The sequence below is a fragment of the Hibiscus syriacus genome, unplaced genomic scaffold, assembly GCF_006381635.1.
Source record: "Hibiscus syriacus cultivar Baekdansim isolate YM2019G1 unplaced genomic scaffold, ASM638163v2 tig00116971_pilon, whole genome shotgun sequence".
Taxonomy (NCBI): Eukaryota; Viridiplantae; Streptophyta; class Magnoliopsida; order Malvales; family Malvaceae; genus Hibiscus; species Hibiscus syriacus.
Window position 1 is genome coordinate 1,163,169 of NW_024063495.1, and position 15,290 is coordinate 1,178,458.

The 15,290-nt window shown below is 34.0% G+C and overlaps 1 protein-coding gene and 1 pseudogene across 1 annotated transcript; both read right to left on the reverse strand.

The window, feature by feature from the left end:
* Positions 1-2,077: 2,077 nt before the first annotated feature.
* Positions 2,078-7,161, reverse strand: LOC120191990 (transcription factor GTE8-like). The gene is made up of 9 exons (XM_039194836.1): positions 5,159-7,161; positions 5,025-5,073; positions 3,748-3,809; positions 3,533-3,602; positions 3,364-3,444; positions 3,175-3,290; positions 2,984-3,050; positions 2,750-2,880; positions 2,078-2,513 (listed from the first exon to the last, which is right to left on the reverse strand). Exons 1-9 carry the CDS (start codon positions 6,407-6,409, stop codon positions 2,238-2,240), a joined length of 2,103 nt encoding a protein of 700 aa, XP_039050767.1. The 5' UTR covers positions 6,410-7,161; the 3' UTR covers positions 2,078-2,237.
* A 1,147-nt stretch (positions 7,162-8,308) lies between these two features.
* LOC120191778 lies at positions 8,309-14,946 on the reverse strand (annotated as a pseudogene).
* Between the last annotated feature and the right edge of the window lie 344 nt (positions 14,947-15,290).

Consider the following 15,290-nt stretch of genomic DNA (forward strand, 5'->3'; position numbering starts at 1 on the left):
ATCGACACTTTTGAAATTTAAAAGAAAAACAATAATAGCGCCTATAAAGTATCGATACTTTATAAAAATGTATCGATAATTTACAATATAACATGTAAAAATATGACAAAATCAGTTTCATTATGACAAAACCGGTAAAGAGCTACCTAATATGTTGTAAGTGTCGACACTTTATAAAAATATATCGATACTTTACAATATAACAGGTAAAAATATGACAAAACCAAATTCATTATGACAAAACCGGTAAAGAGCTACCTGATATGTTGAAAGTATCGATACTTTACAATATAACAGGTAAAAATATGACAAAATCAGTTTCATTATGACAAAACCGGTAAAGAGTTATCTTATATGTTGAAAGTATAAATACTTTTTATAAAATTATATCGATACTTTACAATATAACAGGTAAAAATATGACAAAACCAGTTTCATTATGACAAAACCGATAAAGAGCTACCTAATATGTTGAAAGTATATATACTTTTTGTACATGTATCGATAATTTGTTGAAAGTTATGTAATTTATGTTTCAAAAATTTTTAATAGTGCTTCATATTTTCTACCTACAATATTAATTTAATAATTTCATTTACACAAAAAATTATTTGATTGTTTAGATATTTTATAAAATATTATTTAGAATTTAAATTTAACAATTTTAACCAAAGATAATAATAAATATGTAATATCTATGTTTATTATTTTTAATTTAATAATAATATATATCGTAACATAAAAATAAATCATTAGACGTGTATAATTACTAAATTAATATCTTAAAACTCACTTAAAAGATAACCTTAAATTAATGTTTTCCACAGTAAAATAAATATGGACACTTATATATATGTATTGATATTTACCGATAATCAAAGTTTATAGGTTGCCAAATTTTTTAATAGTTTTTCATGTTTTCTACCTAAAATATTATTAGTCTGTCAACATAATAGTGCTAAATCGAATTTATTAAATATCTTTTAATATATCCGATAACACTGTATATTATTATGTCATTCAATGTCTATCCGCTCTTGCCCCCCCCCCACCCCACCCCACAACATCCTCGTTTAATAATAAACGTATGTATAAAATAAATATTTCTTTAATAATTTTGATAATACCTGTGTTGATTGATTTTTGAAACTTTTGTACTTGCATTGTATTTGAGATATTGCTTGTATTTGTCATGTAAAGATTTTTTAATTCATTATATCTTATTTTATCAATTAAAATTGATGACGATTCTACCACCTAACAAATCTCTCTTCGGACCCATCCATCGACCTTTCAGAGGCTAGCAGACTAGTAAATCGGCATCCTATTCCTAGCTTTAGAATTGCTTTCACTAAGGAGAAGCAAATGAAGTTGCACACTGGGCTTTCGAACGCCCCCAACCCTTTAAATAGTTAAAGTAATTTTATATACGTGTTGAGAATTCGGAAAATAAATATTTTTTTAAATAAAAAAGTTTGTATTTATTTAATTGATGCTTATATAAATATATTATATAAAATAAATTCGTGATGAATATAATAGAAATTAAGTGAATTCAAAATCTACATGAATAGTGAAACAAAAATAATATTAGTATTCAGAGTTGCAAGATGATGGTTATAAATTTTTATCTGCAATTACTTGTTGAACAAAAATAAAATTTTTTGAGGCAAACATTCAATTATTTTTTTATAAAAATTCAATAAATTCAAAAACTATTTTATCCTTTAAATATTCAAACTTCAACAAAAATAAATTTTTTGTGCCATGCTTATTATAAATGGAATACTTCAATTTTATCCTTAATATTCCAGGATTATATGAGAGATTGATCATTTTCTTTATTAATTAAAACTTAGATTGAGCAATTACTCAATTATGCGAGATTGATCATTTTTTTATTTAGTTTAAAATAAAAAAAATAAGCAAATAATAATAATAATAATTTCAAATATGTTTAAGCTTTCAGATTATTTAGTTTAGGATTTGAATTAAGAAAGAAAAGCCTACATATATACAACCAAGCAGCTTCATAAACCCGGGATTTAACACTAAACAAAATAAAAAGAGTACCAACTGACCAAACAACTTAAACCCTATGTCCCATATTTAGGTATAGGATTTCGATCTTCATCTCTACAGGTATGGTTTTTGCTTATGGTGTCGAAGAATGTTCTAGCATGCATAATTTCGAACAAACCTTAGATTCGACTCAACAAGCACAGGCAGAAAACAATTCAATCAATTTCACCTTTCTCGACATCATTTACCAGCACCGGAGCACTTTGGGGAGGTTCTTCTTCTTCTTCCTCCTCGTCCGCCTTCATGTATAAACCTAGTTGTTCGAGGGGATTGCTAATTCCCCGGAGATTGAAACTTCCCAACTCTTTTTGAGAATGACTTGGGCTAGTCTCCTCCATGAAATTAGGCACACTTTCATCGTTGGTTGTCCTAAGCATCTCTAGGTCTTCCATAAATCGACCGTTCTCATTGATGTCCACTGTCTTCTCCACCTGCAAAGGGCATAAACCTTTTCGTGTCACCATAACCTGTGTTGCCCCAACCCTTTATTGTTACTAAATTAATCGTGTTCGACTTACAACGACTCGAAATACATGGGGGGAAAAATAAAATAATCGAATATACCTATGAAGAATACCCATATCCAATACTTACACTCGAGTCTGATAACATAGACTGACAACATGGCACCACCTCAACTTATACATAGCATGATATCTTGATTTACCTTTAAAAGAGCCTGACGTGCGGCTTCTCTCTCCAGCTCCCTCTTCCTTTTAGCTTCAACAGCAGCTTCAGCTTCAGCTTTTCTCTTTGCCTCTTCCGCAGCTTTGGCCTCCGCTTGCAGTCGTGCTTTTTCTGATATCAGAGTAAAAGGGATCATTTTTTTGGGTGTTTGTTGGGGGGGGGGGGGGATGAACATTAATCCAGGGAAAAAATCAGCATTGACATAAAGCCTAACCTTCTCTCTGCCGTCTTTCAAGTTCCTCCCTCTCCATCTGCAATTTCTCCGGATCACCATTCTCACCCTGTGCTTAATCACATAATATTATATATATATATATATATGTGTGTGTGTTAATGTTGAGTCTTTGACCATAGTGCATCTATATACAAAACTCATGAATAACTGCATAAGGCTACTGTATTAACCTTTTCAAGTGCCTTTTCTCGAGCTTTAAGTATGGTGTCAACAAAACGTTTCCTCACTAGAGCCGCATGATAGAGCTTTTCGGGAGAGACTTGCCTCTCAGATGGAGCACTCTCCTCTATAATTTTACAGCATTACGGTGAGATGAGCCTCAACAGTAACACTACAGCCTTTTTAATAATTATTCTTACCCTCTTGTTGGCCATCTACCTCAATAGCATCAGGCTTATCATGAGAGTTTAACTCAACTTGACCAAACTCGTTTAAGAACTCTGCACAAGACAAGACAGTTTTAAGAAAGACCTGTGACAAAATTTTCATGAGGCATGCATAGTGCAAATACAAGGATGAGGATCTTACGATTTGCATCATCAGGAGGAGCAGCACTGCTGTTTTGTAAGTCGACATTTGTTCCCAAATACAAATTTTCCTACCACAAAAGAAGGGGGGAAAGATAATCTTTAGACCAGTGATACATTATGTTTTAAAACACACCCATTTGAGATAAAGAAGGGTGCATTCGTCTTCGGTTCACTAAAACATTTGATTCCAAAATTATCGAGATATAGATATACCTTCATAGAACTAACAGGTACTGAAGCTTTACCAGCATCTGACTCACAACCAGAATCTGAATCTGAAAAGAAAAATATCAAATGAAAAAAGGAAGATTGATGAAAGAAAAACAATACAAGTTTGCAATTGCTTTCGATTTGCATTCAAGATAAGACAAACAAAAGGCTAGGAAGTCATTTACAACTTACTGATGTCAACAAAGAATTATGAGATTCAAAGGTAGGTTAACAGATTCTATACTATATTTTTAAGGCTTGACTCAGATGGACCCCTATTTTAGTTACATCATCAATGAACATGAAACAGAAACTAATCCAAGAAACCTCATAAAGAAAATATAGTTAACGAAACGAGTCTAATTTGAGAAACTCTACTCTCGAAACCAGTAAGCTGGACATCATCCAGAAGACCATTGCAAACTCCCACGAAAACTAAAGAAAATCTACTCAGACTCAAGTGTGTCAGTCAGATATGGGTATGTGTCTAAAATGGCCATCTATTTTTTTTCTTCGTGAATTTGGAGGATTATATCCTTATACCTGTGTCCGAAAATGTGTTTGGCACCCATACCAGACACAGGTACTTTAAGAAAAATAGTCAGTCAGTAACTTGACGGTTAGACTTCAACGGTCAAAATCTCATAGTGGATAATGTCATATTTTACAAAGATAGGACCTATTACATAAAAGCTATTACGATTCCTTCATTCATTTGATATACGATACCCCACTATGAAATCAAGACAACAAAAATTTACAGAAGCTCGGCTTGCTGATTTATTCAATCCCCAAACCCGAGCTCAAACTAAGCTTTCGCATATACAATTTTGAATATTTAAAAAATATTTTAAAGCATAAGGCTGGTTTAGGCTTGCGAGCTGTTTGAATCGGGTATTACGATGTTTGAATTCGACTCACTCCATAACTCGAGCTCAAACTCTGCTAGATAATTTACAACTCAAATTTAATTTTATTTATTTGAATTCAAGAAGCTGACGGCACAAATTATCTCATTTGCACCAGTAAACAAAACCAACCACTAGGAGAACCTGATTCATCAATTGAGCTACTGGAACTACTGCATTTTACGGTTTGTATGGGTTCAAACCTTCTCTATTTCTACAGGGAAGTAGCTAGAAGTGGAAGATCACTGCCAGCAACTATATCTATGACCTTTTCAATTTGATCATTACCTAGACTAGAGAGAGAATATCGGTTACGATTTGACCTTGCTATCTGATAATAATCCAGGAAAGTACAGATGTAAAGTAAATTACCTTTACATGGCTGCATTGGTGAATTGTTAAATCCGGACTCATTAAGAAGCTACAATGATGAGAAAAACAAATCAATATCAGTCTTGCACTCCGGATAGAAAAATCAGTGGGGTCAGATAGAGACTTAGGACTACCTCCATTTCACAAGGTTCTGCTTGTGCTTGGTTTTTCTGCTTCCCCAGCAAATATTCATCCAAAAGTTTTCGCAATTTGAACAAGGTTTCGTCACTAAGAGCATCGATATCAATTTCAATCTCATCTTCACCCATTTGACCATCAGTAGAATTATGTTCCTTAAGGAAGTCAATAATATTTTCCGGCAATTCACCCAACAAAGACTCTAGTTCTGTGCTCAAAGACTGCTTTTCCTGATTGGGCATGATCTGTCTAACGGGCTCTGGCTTGATAATACTTTCTTTTGGGTTTATTTTTTTCTTTTCAAAAGGTAAAATGTCACAGTTCATTTCAACTTCTATAAGCTCCGCTGATATTGAAGGCTTAGCATCAACATTCGTCGTTATAGGAAGCTTTGTTTCTATAGCTTTCCATCTTGCTTCAAAATATTTACTTAGCGTCTCAGCCATAGTGTGGACATCATTCCCGGGCGGATTATATGTCATTGCATTTGAAAGTGTAAGCCGAACATCAGCAGCAAAGTCCAATGGACTAGCATACTTCCCTGTAGCCATCTTCTTCTTCACAGTGCCGAAATCCATAGGATGCTTAATGACAGTGAAATAATCCGGAATGTTCAACTTCACAACATCAACAGGGTTGTTAAAAACCCAACCAAAATTGTGTTGCATCAAACGGTTAAGCAAAGTCTCACATTGCTGCATCAAATAAGCATTTGAATTACTCACAGCCCCAGCTGGCTTCTGTTCAAAACGTTGAGATGTGGTCTTTTTTCTGTCGGTTCCGTTGTGTCCTCCAAATGGTTGCTTCTTCCCTTGTGAACTCAATACACCAGACCGGTTAAAATTCTCAAGTGGAGGCCTCTTGTTCCCATCACTGCAACTCCTGTTATCCATAGATGGCGATAAAAAATCAACACTTGAGCCCAAACTAGCAACTTTCTTCTGTAGCAATCGAACCTGTTCAAGCTCCAATTTTAATCTCAACTCCAAATCCTTTCTCTCTGATTGTGACATCTTTGACAACTGCAATGCTTGCATGGGGACTCCAAAATTATCATAACTACTGGCATTCAAACTGATACATTTCCTTGTAGGTGCACATGAACCCTCTGATGCCGTCATTTTTGCACCAATCCATCCTGATCTCCCTATCCCTTCTGATTCCCCCGTGGTCTCAACCACATGCCTATAACCAGGGATCAAACCAGAAGATTTCCCTCCCCTAAAATGCTCCTTAGACTTCCCCATCAATAGCTAAAATGAACACTTTCCAGATTCCTTCAGTCCTGCATAGTCAAATGGAATAGTTGGTGCCATAAGATTAACTTCCAATGACAGCGCATGTCAACGATTCCAGTAAGTTTTACAATCTTCCAAAGTTATAATTCAATGATTACTCAATCCACCACTTGTTACAACCTCAAATTTGAAATTGGTTTAAATTCTTTCAGAAGTTCACAAATGAGCAGTTCATTACTCTTCAAAAGTGTTCTAATTTCAAGAAAACTGTAAATTTTCAACCTATCAGCAGCCCTTTATACACCTCCAGTCAAACATCAATCTCAAACCTAGGGTTCACATTCATTAAATAATAGAATGTTCAAATCAAACCCTAATGAAAACACCAAAATTATAAACTTTCTTCATAAGTTCCAAATCAATGCCCTTTCAACAAGCCCTAAAACTGCTTTACTTTCCTTTCTTTGCAGCTCAAAATCTCAAAAAACTTCTTCTTTTTCCCTCGTTTTCAAACTATTACTTGAAACAAATTGGCCTCGGCGACGGGGAATTATTAGAGAAAATATGAAAGATTCAATACTTACTAAGCACAGAAAAATGAAACTAAAAAAAACTAATCTAAGCTCGTTTCGAGCATACTTTTAAAATGCGATCGGATAAAACCCAAAATCAGCCCCGCAATAATCTCGAAATTCAAAACCTGGATTCAGCTAAAGTGCCGCTGCTTCCCTCGAATAGATGCCCTAGAGAGAGACTGAAATTTCCCCTCCCCTTCTCTCTCATCGATCAAATATAGAAAGAAAACGTGAGCGAAAATGAGAGAAAAAGAGAGAGATTGCGGAAGTTGATGGGCTAAGCATTCGAGTTCTCTCTACTTAAAGGCCCAAAAAGGCTACTTTACGCGGCTATTTGAACTCATTCCCACCGTTAATTTAGTTTATATTTGTACATGGTCACATTTATGATTTATTCGAGACATCATTTGTATTAGATATTATATATATATAAAATTGAGTTTTTTTATTAAGCTAAAAGTATTATAAATTCATATGTTTTATATATTTTTTTAGTTATTTGACAATGAATGTTTAATTATACTCTTACAGTAGTTGTTGGTATTTGAACTCGTGACCTCTAAGAACAACAACGATTCCTTTAACCATTGAAGTAAGTTAATTAATATAAAAATAATTAAGTCTTTTAAAATTTATATTAAAATTATATTTTAAATTATCAATTAAAGGATCGTGAAGATTTATCATTTTAAAAAAAATAATGATTGTTAAAATAAAGTCGCATATATGATGGGAGTACATTTATTTCATATATTATATCATAAATTTTTAGTTTTATTTATTTAATTGATCCTTATAAATATATTATATGAAATGAGTCACGAGAATGGTATAGAGATTAGATAGATCTTAAGATCTTTGTGAATGGTGAGACGAGAATGAATTTAATCTTATAGGTTGTGAAGGAAATTAATTTTGAATCTTATCTGTATGGTGGGTCTTAGAATAAAAAAAAAAAAAAATTGGACGGAATCGGGAATAATATTATTTTAAAACTATTTTAAAAATTCTAAAAGAACCGCTGTATAATTCCTTAAGAAAAGAATCCATGCAATAATTAATTTTTTAAAAAAAATTATACTACTAGGTTTCCAAGCTTGAAGAAACATTTATTTCACAAGGAAAAAAATTATATTATCATTAAAAATAGGGAAAAATATGAAACATTAAGCATATTAAGAATTTTCATAACAAAAATATATTAATCTATCGAAAGTTATATAAACACAAAATATTTTAAATACGATTATAATACAAAAGATTAAAAATATATTAAGCATATTAAGAATTTTAGTTTTCATCGAGAATATATTGGCGCGATTCGTGCAAAGCAACTAAAGAGAAACGTACCAAAGAAATGGGGTTCATAAGTTCCAGATATGGTATTACAGTTTAGACACACCACCAGATAAAGAATGATTAATCAGGTCCCTCCTCAAGATCTTTCCGGCCGGATTTTTCGATAAAAGCAACACGTCAGATCTTCTTGTACGGTGCCACCTGCGAGAAAGGAAACCGACATCCCGGAATTAGATTCACCGGAAAAGTGCAATTAAGAAGCTCAAGACTGGTTCCCCCTTGTTATCTTAGAAACATGCCTGTTTTGCAATGTAATCAATGACTTGAACTCAGTGATGCTGCTTCCAGGTTTTCTCACTACATAGGCCATAGGAATCTGCCCGGCTTCTTCATCAGGGCACCTGTTTCCAGATTTAACAAATGGATACCATAATTGCAGCTCCACTGACAAATCTAGATCGACTACGAACTGTAAAACACAGTTATATTATCAAACAATGTTAACTGGACTCGTGCGTGAATGTTGGATACGAGTATGTGTCTGATACAAATGTGTTCAATTTATTTTCCAATTTCTCATAATTAATTCCGAATATTTGAGATGCTTCATGAAAAATGAAAACTCATAGTAACGAAGCTATCAAATGGACAGGAGGGGTAAATCGTCAAACATCATCACTTCTCGTTTTTTCCATCAATAATTGATGCGATTCGTTTTTTCATCAATAATTGATGCGATCAACGTGGATAATAATTTTATGAAGGAAATAGAGAATAGTTTATATGAAGAAGATGATGAATAGTGATAAAGACTGAAAGAGATTGAGATTGAAAGTGTCCCATCTCTAGTTTTGCATGATGATTTATATATAGCCCCTTTATTAATGTTGAAATTAGGTTTAGAGTGATCATAACTATTCGTAGGTTGTCATGTTAAATAGATCCAACTGTCATATAGTATATAACAGATCATGTAGATTTATTGTCTAGAGGATACAGAGCTCCGGAGGTGTCAAAGAACTCTGAAAGTCTCAAGATTCAACAGATAGAAAAATGACAACGGAAGTATGACTTTCAGAAAAGATTTAGAGGAGGTATGACAAAACACGAATACTTCAAGAAGAAAAATGGAGCTAAAGCAACATAAATGCAATACATACGGAATCACGGCTGCATCGGTGATTTCAGGATGGGAATGAAGTAAATGTTCCAATTCAGCAGGAGGGACCTGCAAATTGGATGGGATAAAATGAGATTGCTCTGTACATAAAAGATTAGATCAAAAAGCAGGGGAACTCATAATTCACCTGATATGCCTTGTATTTGATCAATTCTTTTAATAGAAAATAACCTCAGTGACCAAAAATGTCTTATAATATACGATTTTAACCATTTTTTTTTTTGATTTGTCAAAATGACCAACTAAATCGCAATGCGATCGATAATTCGCAACGCGATCTCCGGTATCGCAAATCAGTTTCCAGATTCGTAACGCGAACTTCGACTATCGCAATACGAACTTTGACTATCGCAATGCGAATATGTAAATCGCAATGCGATAGTCGACTATCGCAATGCGAATATGTAAATCGCAATGCGATAGTCGACTATCGCAATGCGAACTTGGACTATCGCATTACAATTTACATATTCGAAGACACGTATTACCACGACCACGATCACGACCCGAGACAGACGGCGGCAGCGGCGGCGCGCGAGAGTCCCCCTTGTTCTCTATCACTCAACAAGGAAGTGGGAAAGCCAAGCCTTAAATACCATTCCCAATAGTGTTTCCATACTATGTGGGATTGAGCATTACCACATTTGTTTCCAATACAATGTGATTATTCAGGAAACAATTAACAATCATGCACCTTAAACAACTGAATCAGCAAACCAATTGCATTAGTATTATACGATTAAATATGCATAATTAAATGTCAATCTACAATCAATCGCGATTATTGCAATTTTAAGTAAAACATTCAAAAATAATATCACTATTTAAGGCTCAATCTCACATAGTATTGGGAACAAGTGTTGGTAATGCTCAATCCCACATAGTATTGGAAACACTATTGGGAATGGTATTTAAGGCTTGGCTTTCCCACTTCCTTGTTGAGTGATAGAGAATAAGGGGGACTCTCGCGCGCCGCCGCCGCCGCCGTCCCGTCACGTCTCGGGTCGTGGTAATACGTCGTTGCGAATACTATCTTTTTAGAGAAAATTCTTAAGAAACAAATGCAATACTGTCGTTGCGATTTTGGACTATCGCAACGAACTTGGAAATAAATCGCAACGCGAACTTCGACTATCGCAACGAATTTTGGAATAAATCGCAACGCGAACTTGGACTATCGCAATGCGAATATGTAAATCGCAATGCGATAGTCGAAGTTCGCTTTGCGAATCTGGAAACTGATTTGCGATACCGGAGATCGCGTTGCGAATTATCGATCGCATTGCGATTTAATTGGTCATTTTGGCAAATCCAAAAAAAATTGGTTAAAATCGTATATTATAAGGCATTTTTGGTCTGATATTATTTTCTCTTCTTTTAATCTATCTACAATGTACAGAAACCCTCCGAATCGAAATAACAAATGTCGCCTGTTTTTAACCACCCTTCCGAATCCACCGTTTCAGCGGCTGCCTTTTCATCGCCTACATACCCTGCATTCAAACCATAAATTTCACTTATGAAAGAGTGGGCTTCGAGTTTCTGAATTGATAATGGAGTTTCGAGATATGTTTCTCCTACTCCGGATTTTTTTCAAGTATTCGATTTCATATTCGTGTCTAACATATTTTCAGATACGATACGAGGATATAGTCCTTCAAAGATACTAAAGAATATACTCATGTTAGATGCATATTCACATGAAAATCTGACTAACATATGGGTTGGTGGAAAGCTTAGGGGCGTAGCATTGATTTCCACCATCCCAATTCCTACACCTTGCCTGGAAGGAATGCATTCTGCAGCATATCCATTTGATTCGGATCCATTTGATGTCGATCTAATATAATAGGATCTGTTATAAAAATTGGATTTAATTGTGTTGGGTTTTCTGAATGAATGATGCAGTCACATTTAAGTTTAGGATTAAAAAAAATTCTCTATATTTTTTCAATTAGATCTTTATTTTACCTATTAAAATGAATTATATTATATATATCAGGTCGGATCGGGGGTGCGAGTCCAAATCTTACTATAAAATCAGGTTAGGTTGAGTTGGGTGGATGAATAAATATAATATTCGAGTCGAATTTAGGTGGACAAAAATCTGACTCATAACAATCCCTACCTACAAACAGATCAAAAAGATTGAAAACAGATGCGATTCACACTCAAATGGAAGTATCACATATGGGTATTCATTTAACATTGAACAGATCAAAAGCAGAATTTCCACTCGATTGTATACCATTCGAAAATAAATGTTTTATTCATTTGGAGCCTTTTAACAATGGAAGTCTAAATCCTGCCATATTTACTAATGGATTGTGTATTCATCATATAGCAGCTCAGAGCTTCCAATGAAAAATGAATATACACAATACTCTTATTCACACTCTCATTTACTGAAAGAAAACACAACTTAGAAACATATCACATTTAATCAAACGAATTCGAATTACGATTTTAACTTATGAACCAAAAATCGAATTACAAGTGGACATTTAAAAAATATATATATTAATTATAATATTTTACTATCTTCTTCAACTGAAATTAAATTAAAATTGAATACTTAATTTTAATTGAATTCCTCAACTCAAAGAAGATGAACAACTAATTAAAAATGAAAAAAAAATTATATCTTGAAATCAGAAATAATAAAGGAGAATATATTTTCATTCATTTAAAAATAAAAACAATAAATAAAAAATGAATGTTAACTCTTTTTAATAAATGATAACTAAATTTTTAGTTTACTATCTTCTTCAGCTGAAATGAAATTAAAAATTGAATACTTAATAATTTAATTGAAGTCTTCAACTCAAAGAAGATGAACAACCAAATATAAAAGAAAAAAATTATATCTTAAAATCAAAATTAATAAAGGAGAATATATTTTCATTCATTTAAAAATAAAATAAAAAATGAATGTTAACTCTTTATAATAAATGATAACTAAATTTTAGAGTAGCAGTTTCCAAATTTTAAAGTAGTATACACATTTTTTTATAACTAAATTTAATAACTTATTGTATACACTTTTTAAGAGACCAACTTAAGAATTTAATATATATAAATATATACCAAAAATAAGTTGCTCTAATGAGATGAGACATTAGATCCCTTAACAAGGTCATAGATTCAAATCCTAATATAATTTTGAAATAATTGAAAGTTCATGTATTAAAATAAACTAAAACTGATAATTTAGGTACTAAATGTCTAATTTATCCTAAATATTTTAAGGGACATTTAATAATTCCACCTTGAGTGGCATATGCAAGTGTTGTCCAATTTCGTATTTTTTATATTAATTATCTATTTTATTAATGGTGTTTATCTTAAATTTTTATTTGTATTTACTTCATATAAAAATTTATATTACTAATATATGTGTACATTCTTACATATATTTCTAAATCCGCACTTAATCTGACCCATTTACCAAACATATTGAAAGCACATGTATAAGCCTTAAAAGAACATAAAACAACCAAACTTTATGGAAAGAAACCCAACTTTCCATTGCTACTTGCTAGCTATGAGACATACACAAAATAGAAAGCAAGAAAAGTGGATACCTTTCATTACTGTTGGCCCTCGCAACCAGAGTTCCCCTCTCTGCCCAGGAGGGCAAGGCCTCTCCAGTCACCGGATCAACTATCTTAGCTTCTGTATTTTCGGCAAGACGGCCGACTGTCCCATACCGAGCTGCCTCCTCTGGCCCTTCCGCCCTGGCGACGGCTCCTGTCTCAGTCAGCCCATATCACTTCCCCCCCCCCCAAAAAAAAAAAAAAACAAAACGAATCAAAATAATAAGTCAGTAAGGATAAAGAAAGAGGTTGCCAAAATGAAACAAAGATCCTAAACTCATAGAATACATATGAACTAACTGAATTAAACTTACTGACGGTATTAACAATCACCTTCATTACATCCCTAATTTATTGAATGAAAATTAAATTTAATCATATAGATAGAGATCATTGCTGCACATAAGCATAAGCTAATTACGGGACAATTTTACCTGTAATTGTTCAATCACAACACAGAATTACTGTAAAATTCAGCAGTTACAAGCATGGATATTTCAACTAAAATTTTCGTATGATCTATGTAATTCAAGATTATGATTGGAAAATAAGTGCATAAAGGATCGCCTAATTGCAGGAGCATCTTACCTCCATTATTCAATCACATCATGAACTTAGTAAAATTTAGCACTGAATATTTTATTTGATTCATCGTTATTCAAAATTATGGTTGAAAACTTAGAGAACTTATGAATGTTGACATATGATCTTATCTAGATGCTACAGTTTCTTACTTGATTAAGTGAAAACTTAGAGAACTTATGAATGTTGACATATGATCTTATCTAGATGCTACAGTTTCTTACTTGATTAAGTTCGACGGTGGGAAATTTCTCCTTGAACTGCTTAGTAACCTCCTTGCCAAGCGGAGCGCCACCGCATCCGAGCTTCATAAGTGAGCTGAGATCGTACTTTTTAGTCAAATTTGATTTAGTTAGCGCCACCACAAGCGGCGGCGAAACTGCCATGTAAGTAACCTTGTACTTCTCTATGGCTCTCAACATTTCTTCAAAATCAAATCTCTCGGTGAAAATCGCTGTTTCTCCCATTGAAAACACCCCCACCAACATAAAGAACCCGAACACATGAAACAGAGGCACCGTGAAAAACGACACCGTACGCGATGGTGGTTTCGTATCCTTTTGGCGGTGCTGGCTGTGGTTAAATCCGGCAATCAACGCAAATAGATTCCGGTTACTCAGCATCACGCCTTTGACTCGCCCTGTAGTCCCCGAAGAATAAAGGATCGCTGTCGTGTCATGCTGGCTCACCTGGACTCGGTTAATGACGTCATGATCAACATCTTGTTCAGATAAGAAAGAGATGAACTCGGGCGAGTCGATAATGATTGTTCCGAGTTTGAGAGATGGAAACTTGGAAGAGGTCTTCGAGGTGGCGAAGGCAATAACAGGTTTAGTGAGTTGAACCTGGTGAGCGATCTCCGACTCGGAACTGAGGGGGTTGGCGGGAGAAACGAGAAATAACGACTCCTAACGACATAAGAGCGAAATAGAGCAGAGGTACATGAAGAGATGGCGGGGAGAGGATAAAAGCGACGTCGTTTCGGAAAAGGGAATAGTTTTTCTCTAGGGAGTGAGCGAGGGAAAGGAACTGAGCAATGAATTCGGAGTAAGAGATGCTGTGGCCGTTAGTAGCGTTGACGGCGAAAGTGGTGTCGCCTTCGGAGGCGGTGCTGGGAGCGGAGGAGCGGAGGAGGGAAATGGTGAACTGAGGGAGGGAGAGAGGCTGAGAAGGCTGTGGAAGAGGTACTTCTGGTCTGAGACTATTGAAGGTTCTCGTTTGGCGGCAAAAGCCGGTGGCCGGATCAATGGAACGGCTGCAATTGGCTGATTCCGCCATTGGAAGTCAATTGCAGCTTAGCCTTAACTTATGCGGTTTGCATATGAGTGATATAGACAATATAATCCAGAAGGATGACAAAATGATTGGATATGCTGTTCTTTTAAATAGTTTTTCCTCAAAATATCCCTTTTATTAAAATAATATTATATTAAAATTTTAAATTATATTTAACTTATTAAATAATATTATAATATAAAAAATATAAGATATAAATCTATGTTTATATATGATTAGAGAAAATTAATAAATTTAAATTAATATATATCATATATTATAAATAAATACAATTAAATTTATATAAAAACTCAAATAACTTAATTTAATTAAACAATTACAAATAAAATCTAAATCAAAGTATATTCATCATTTTTTGACTC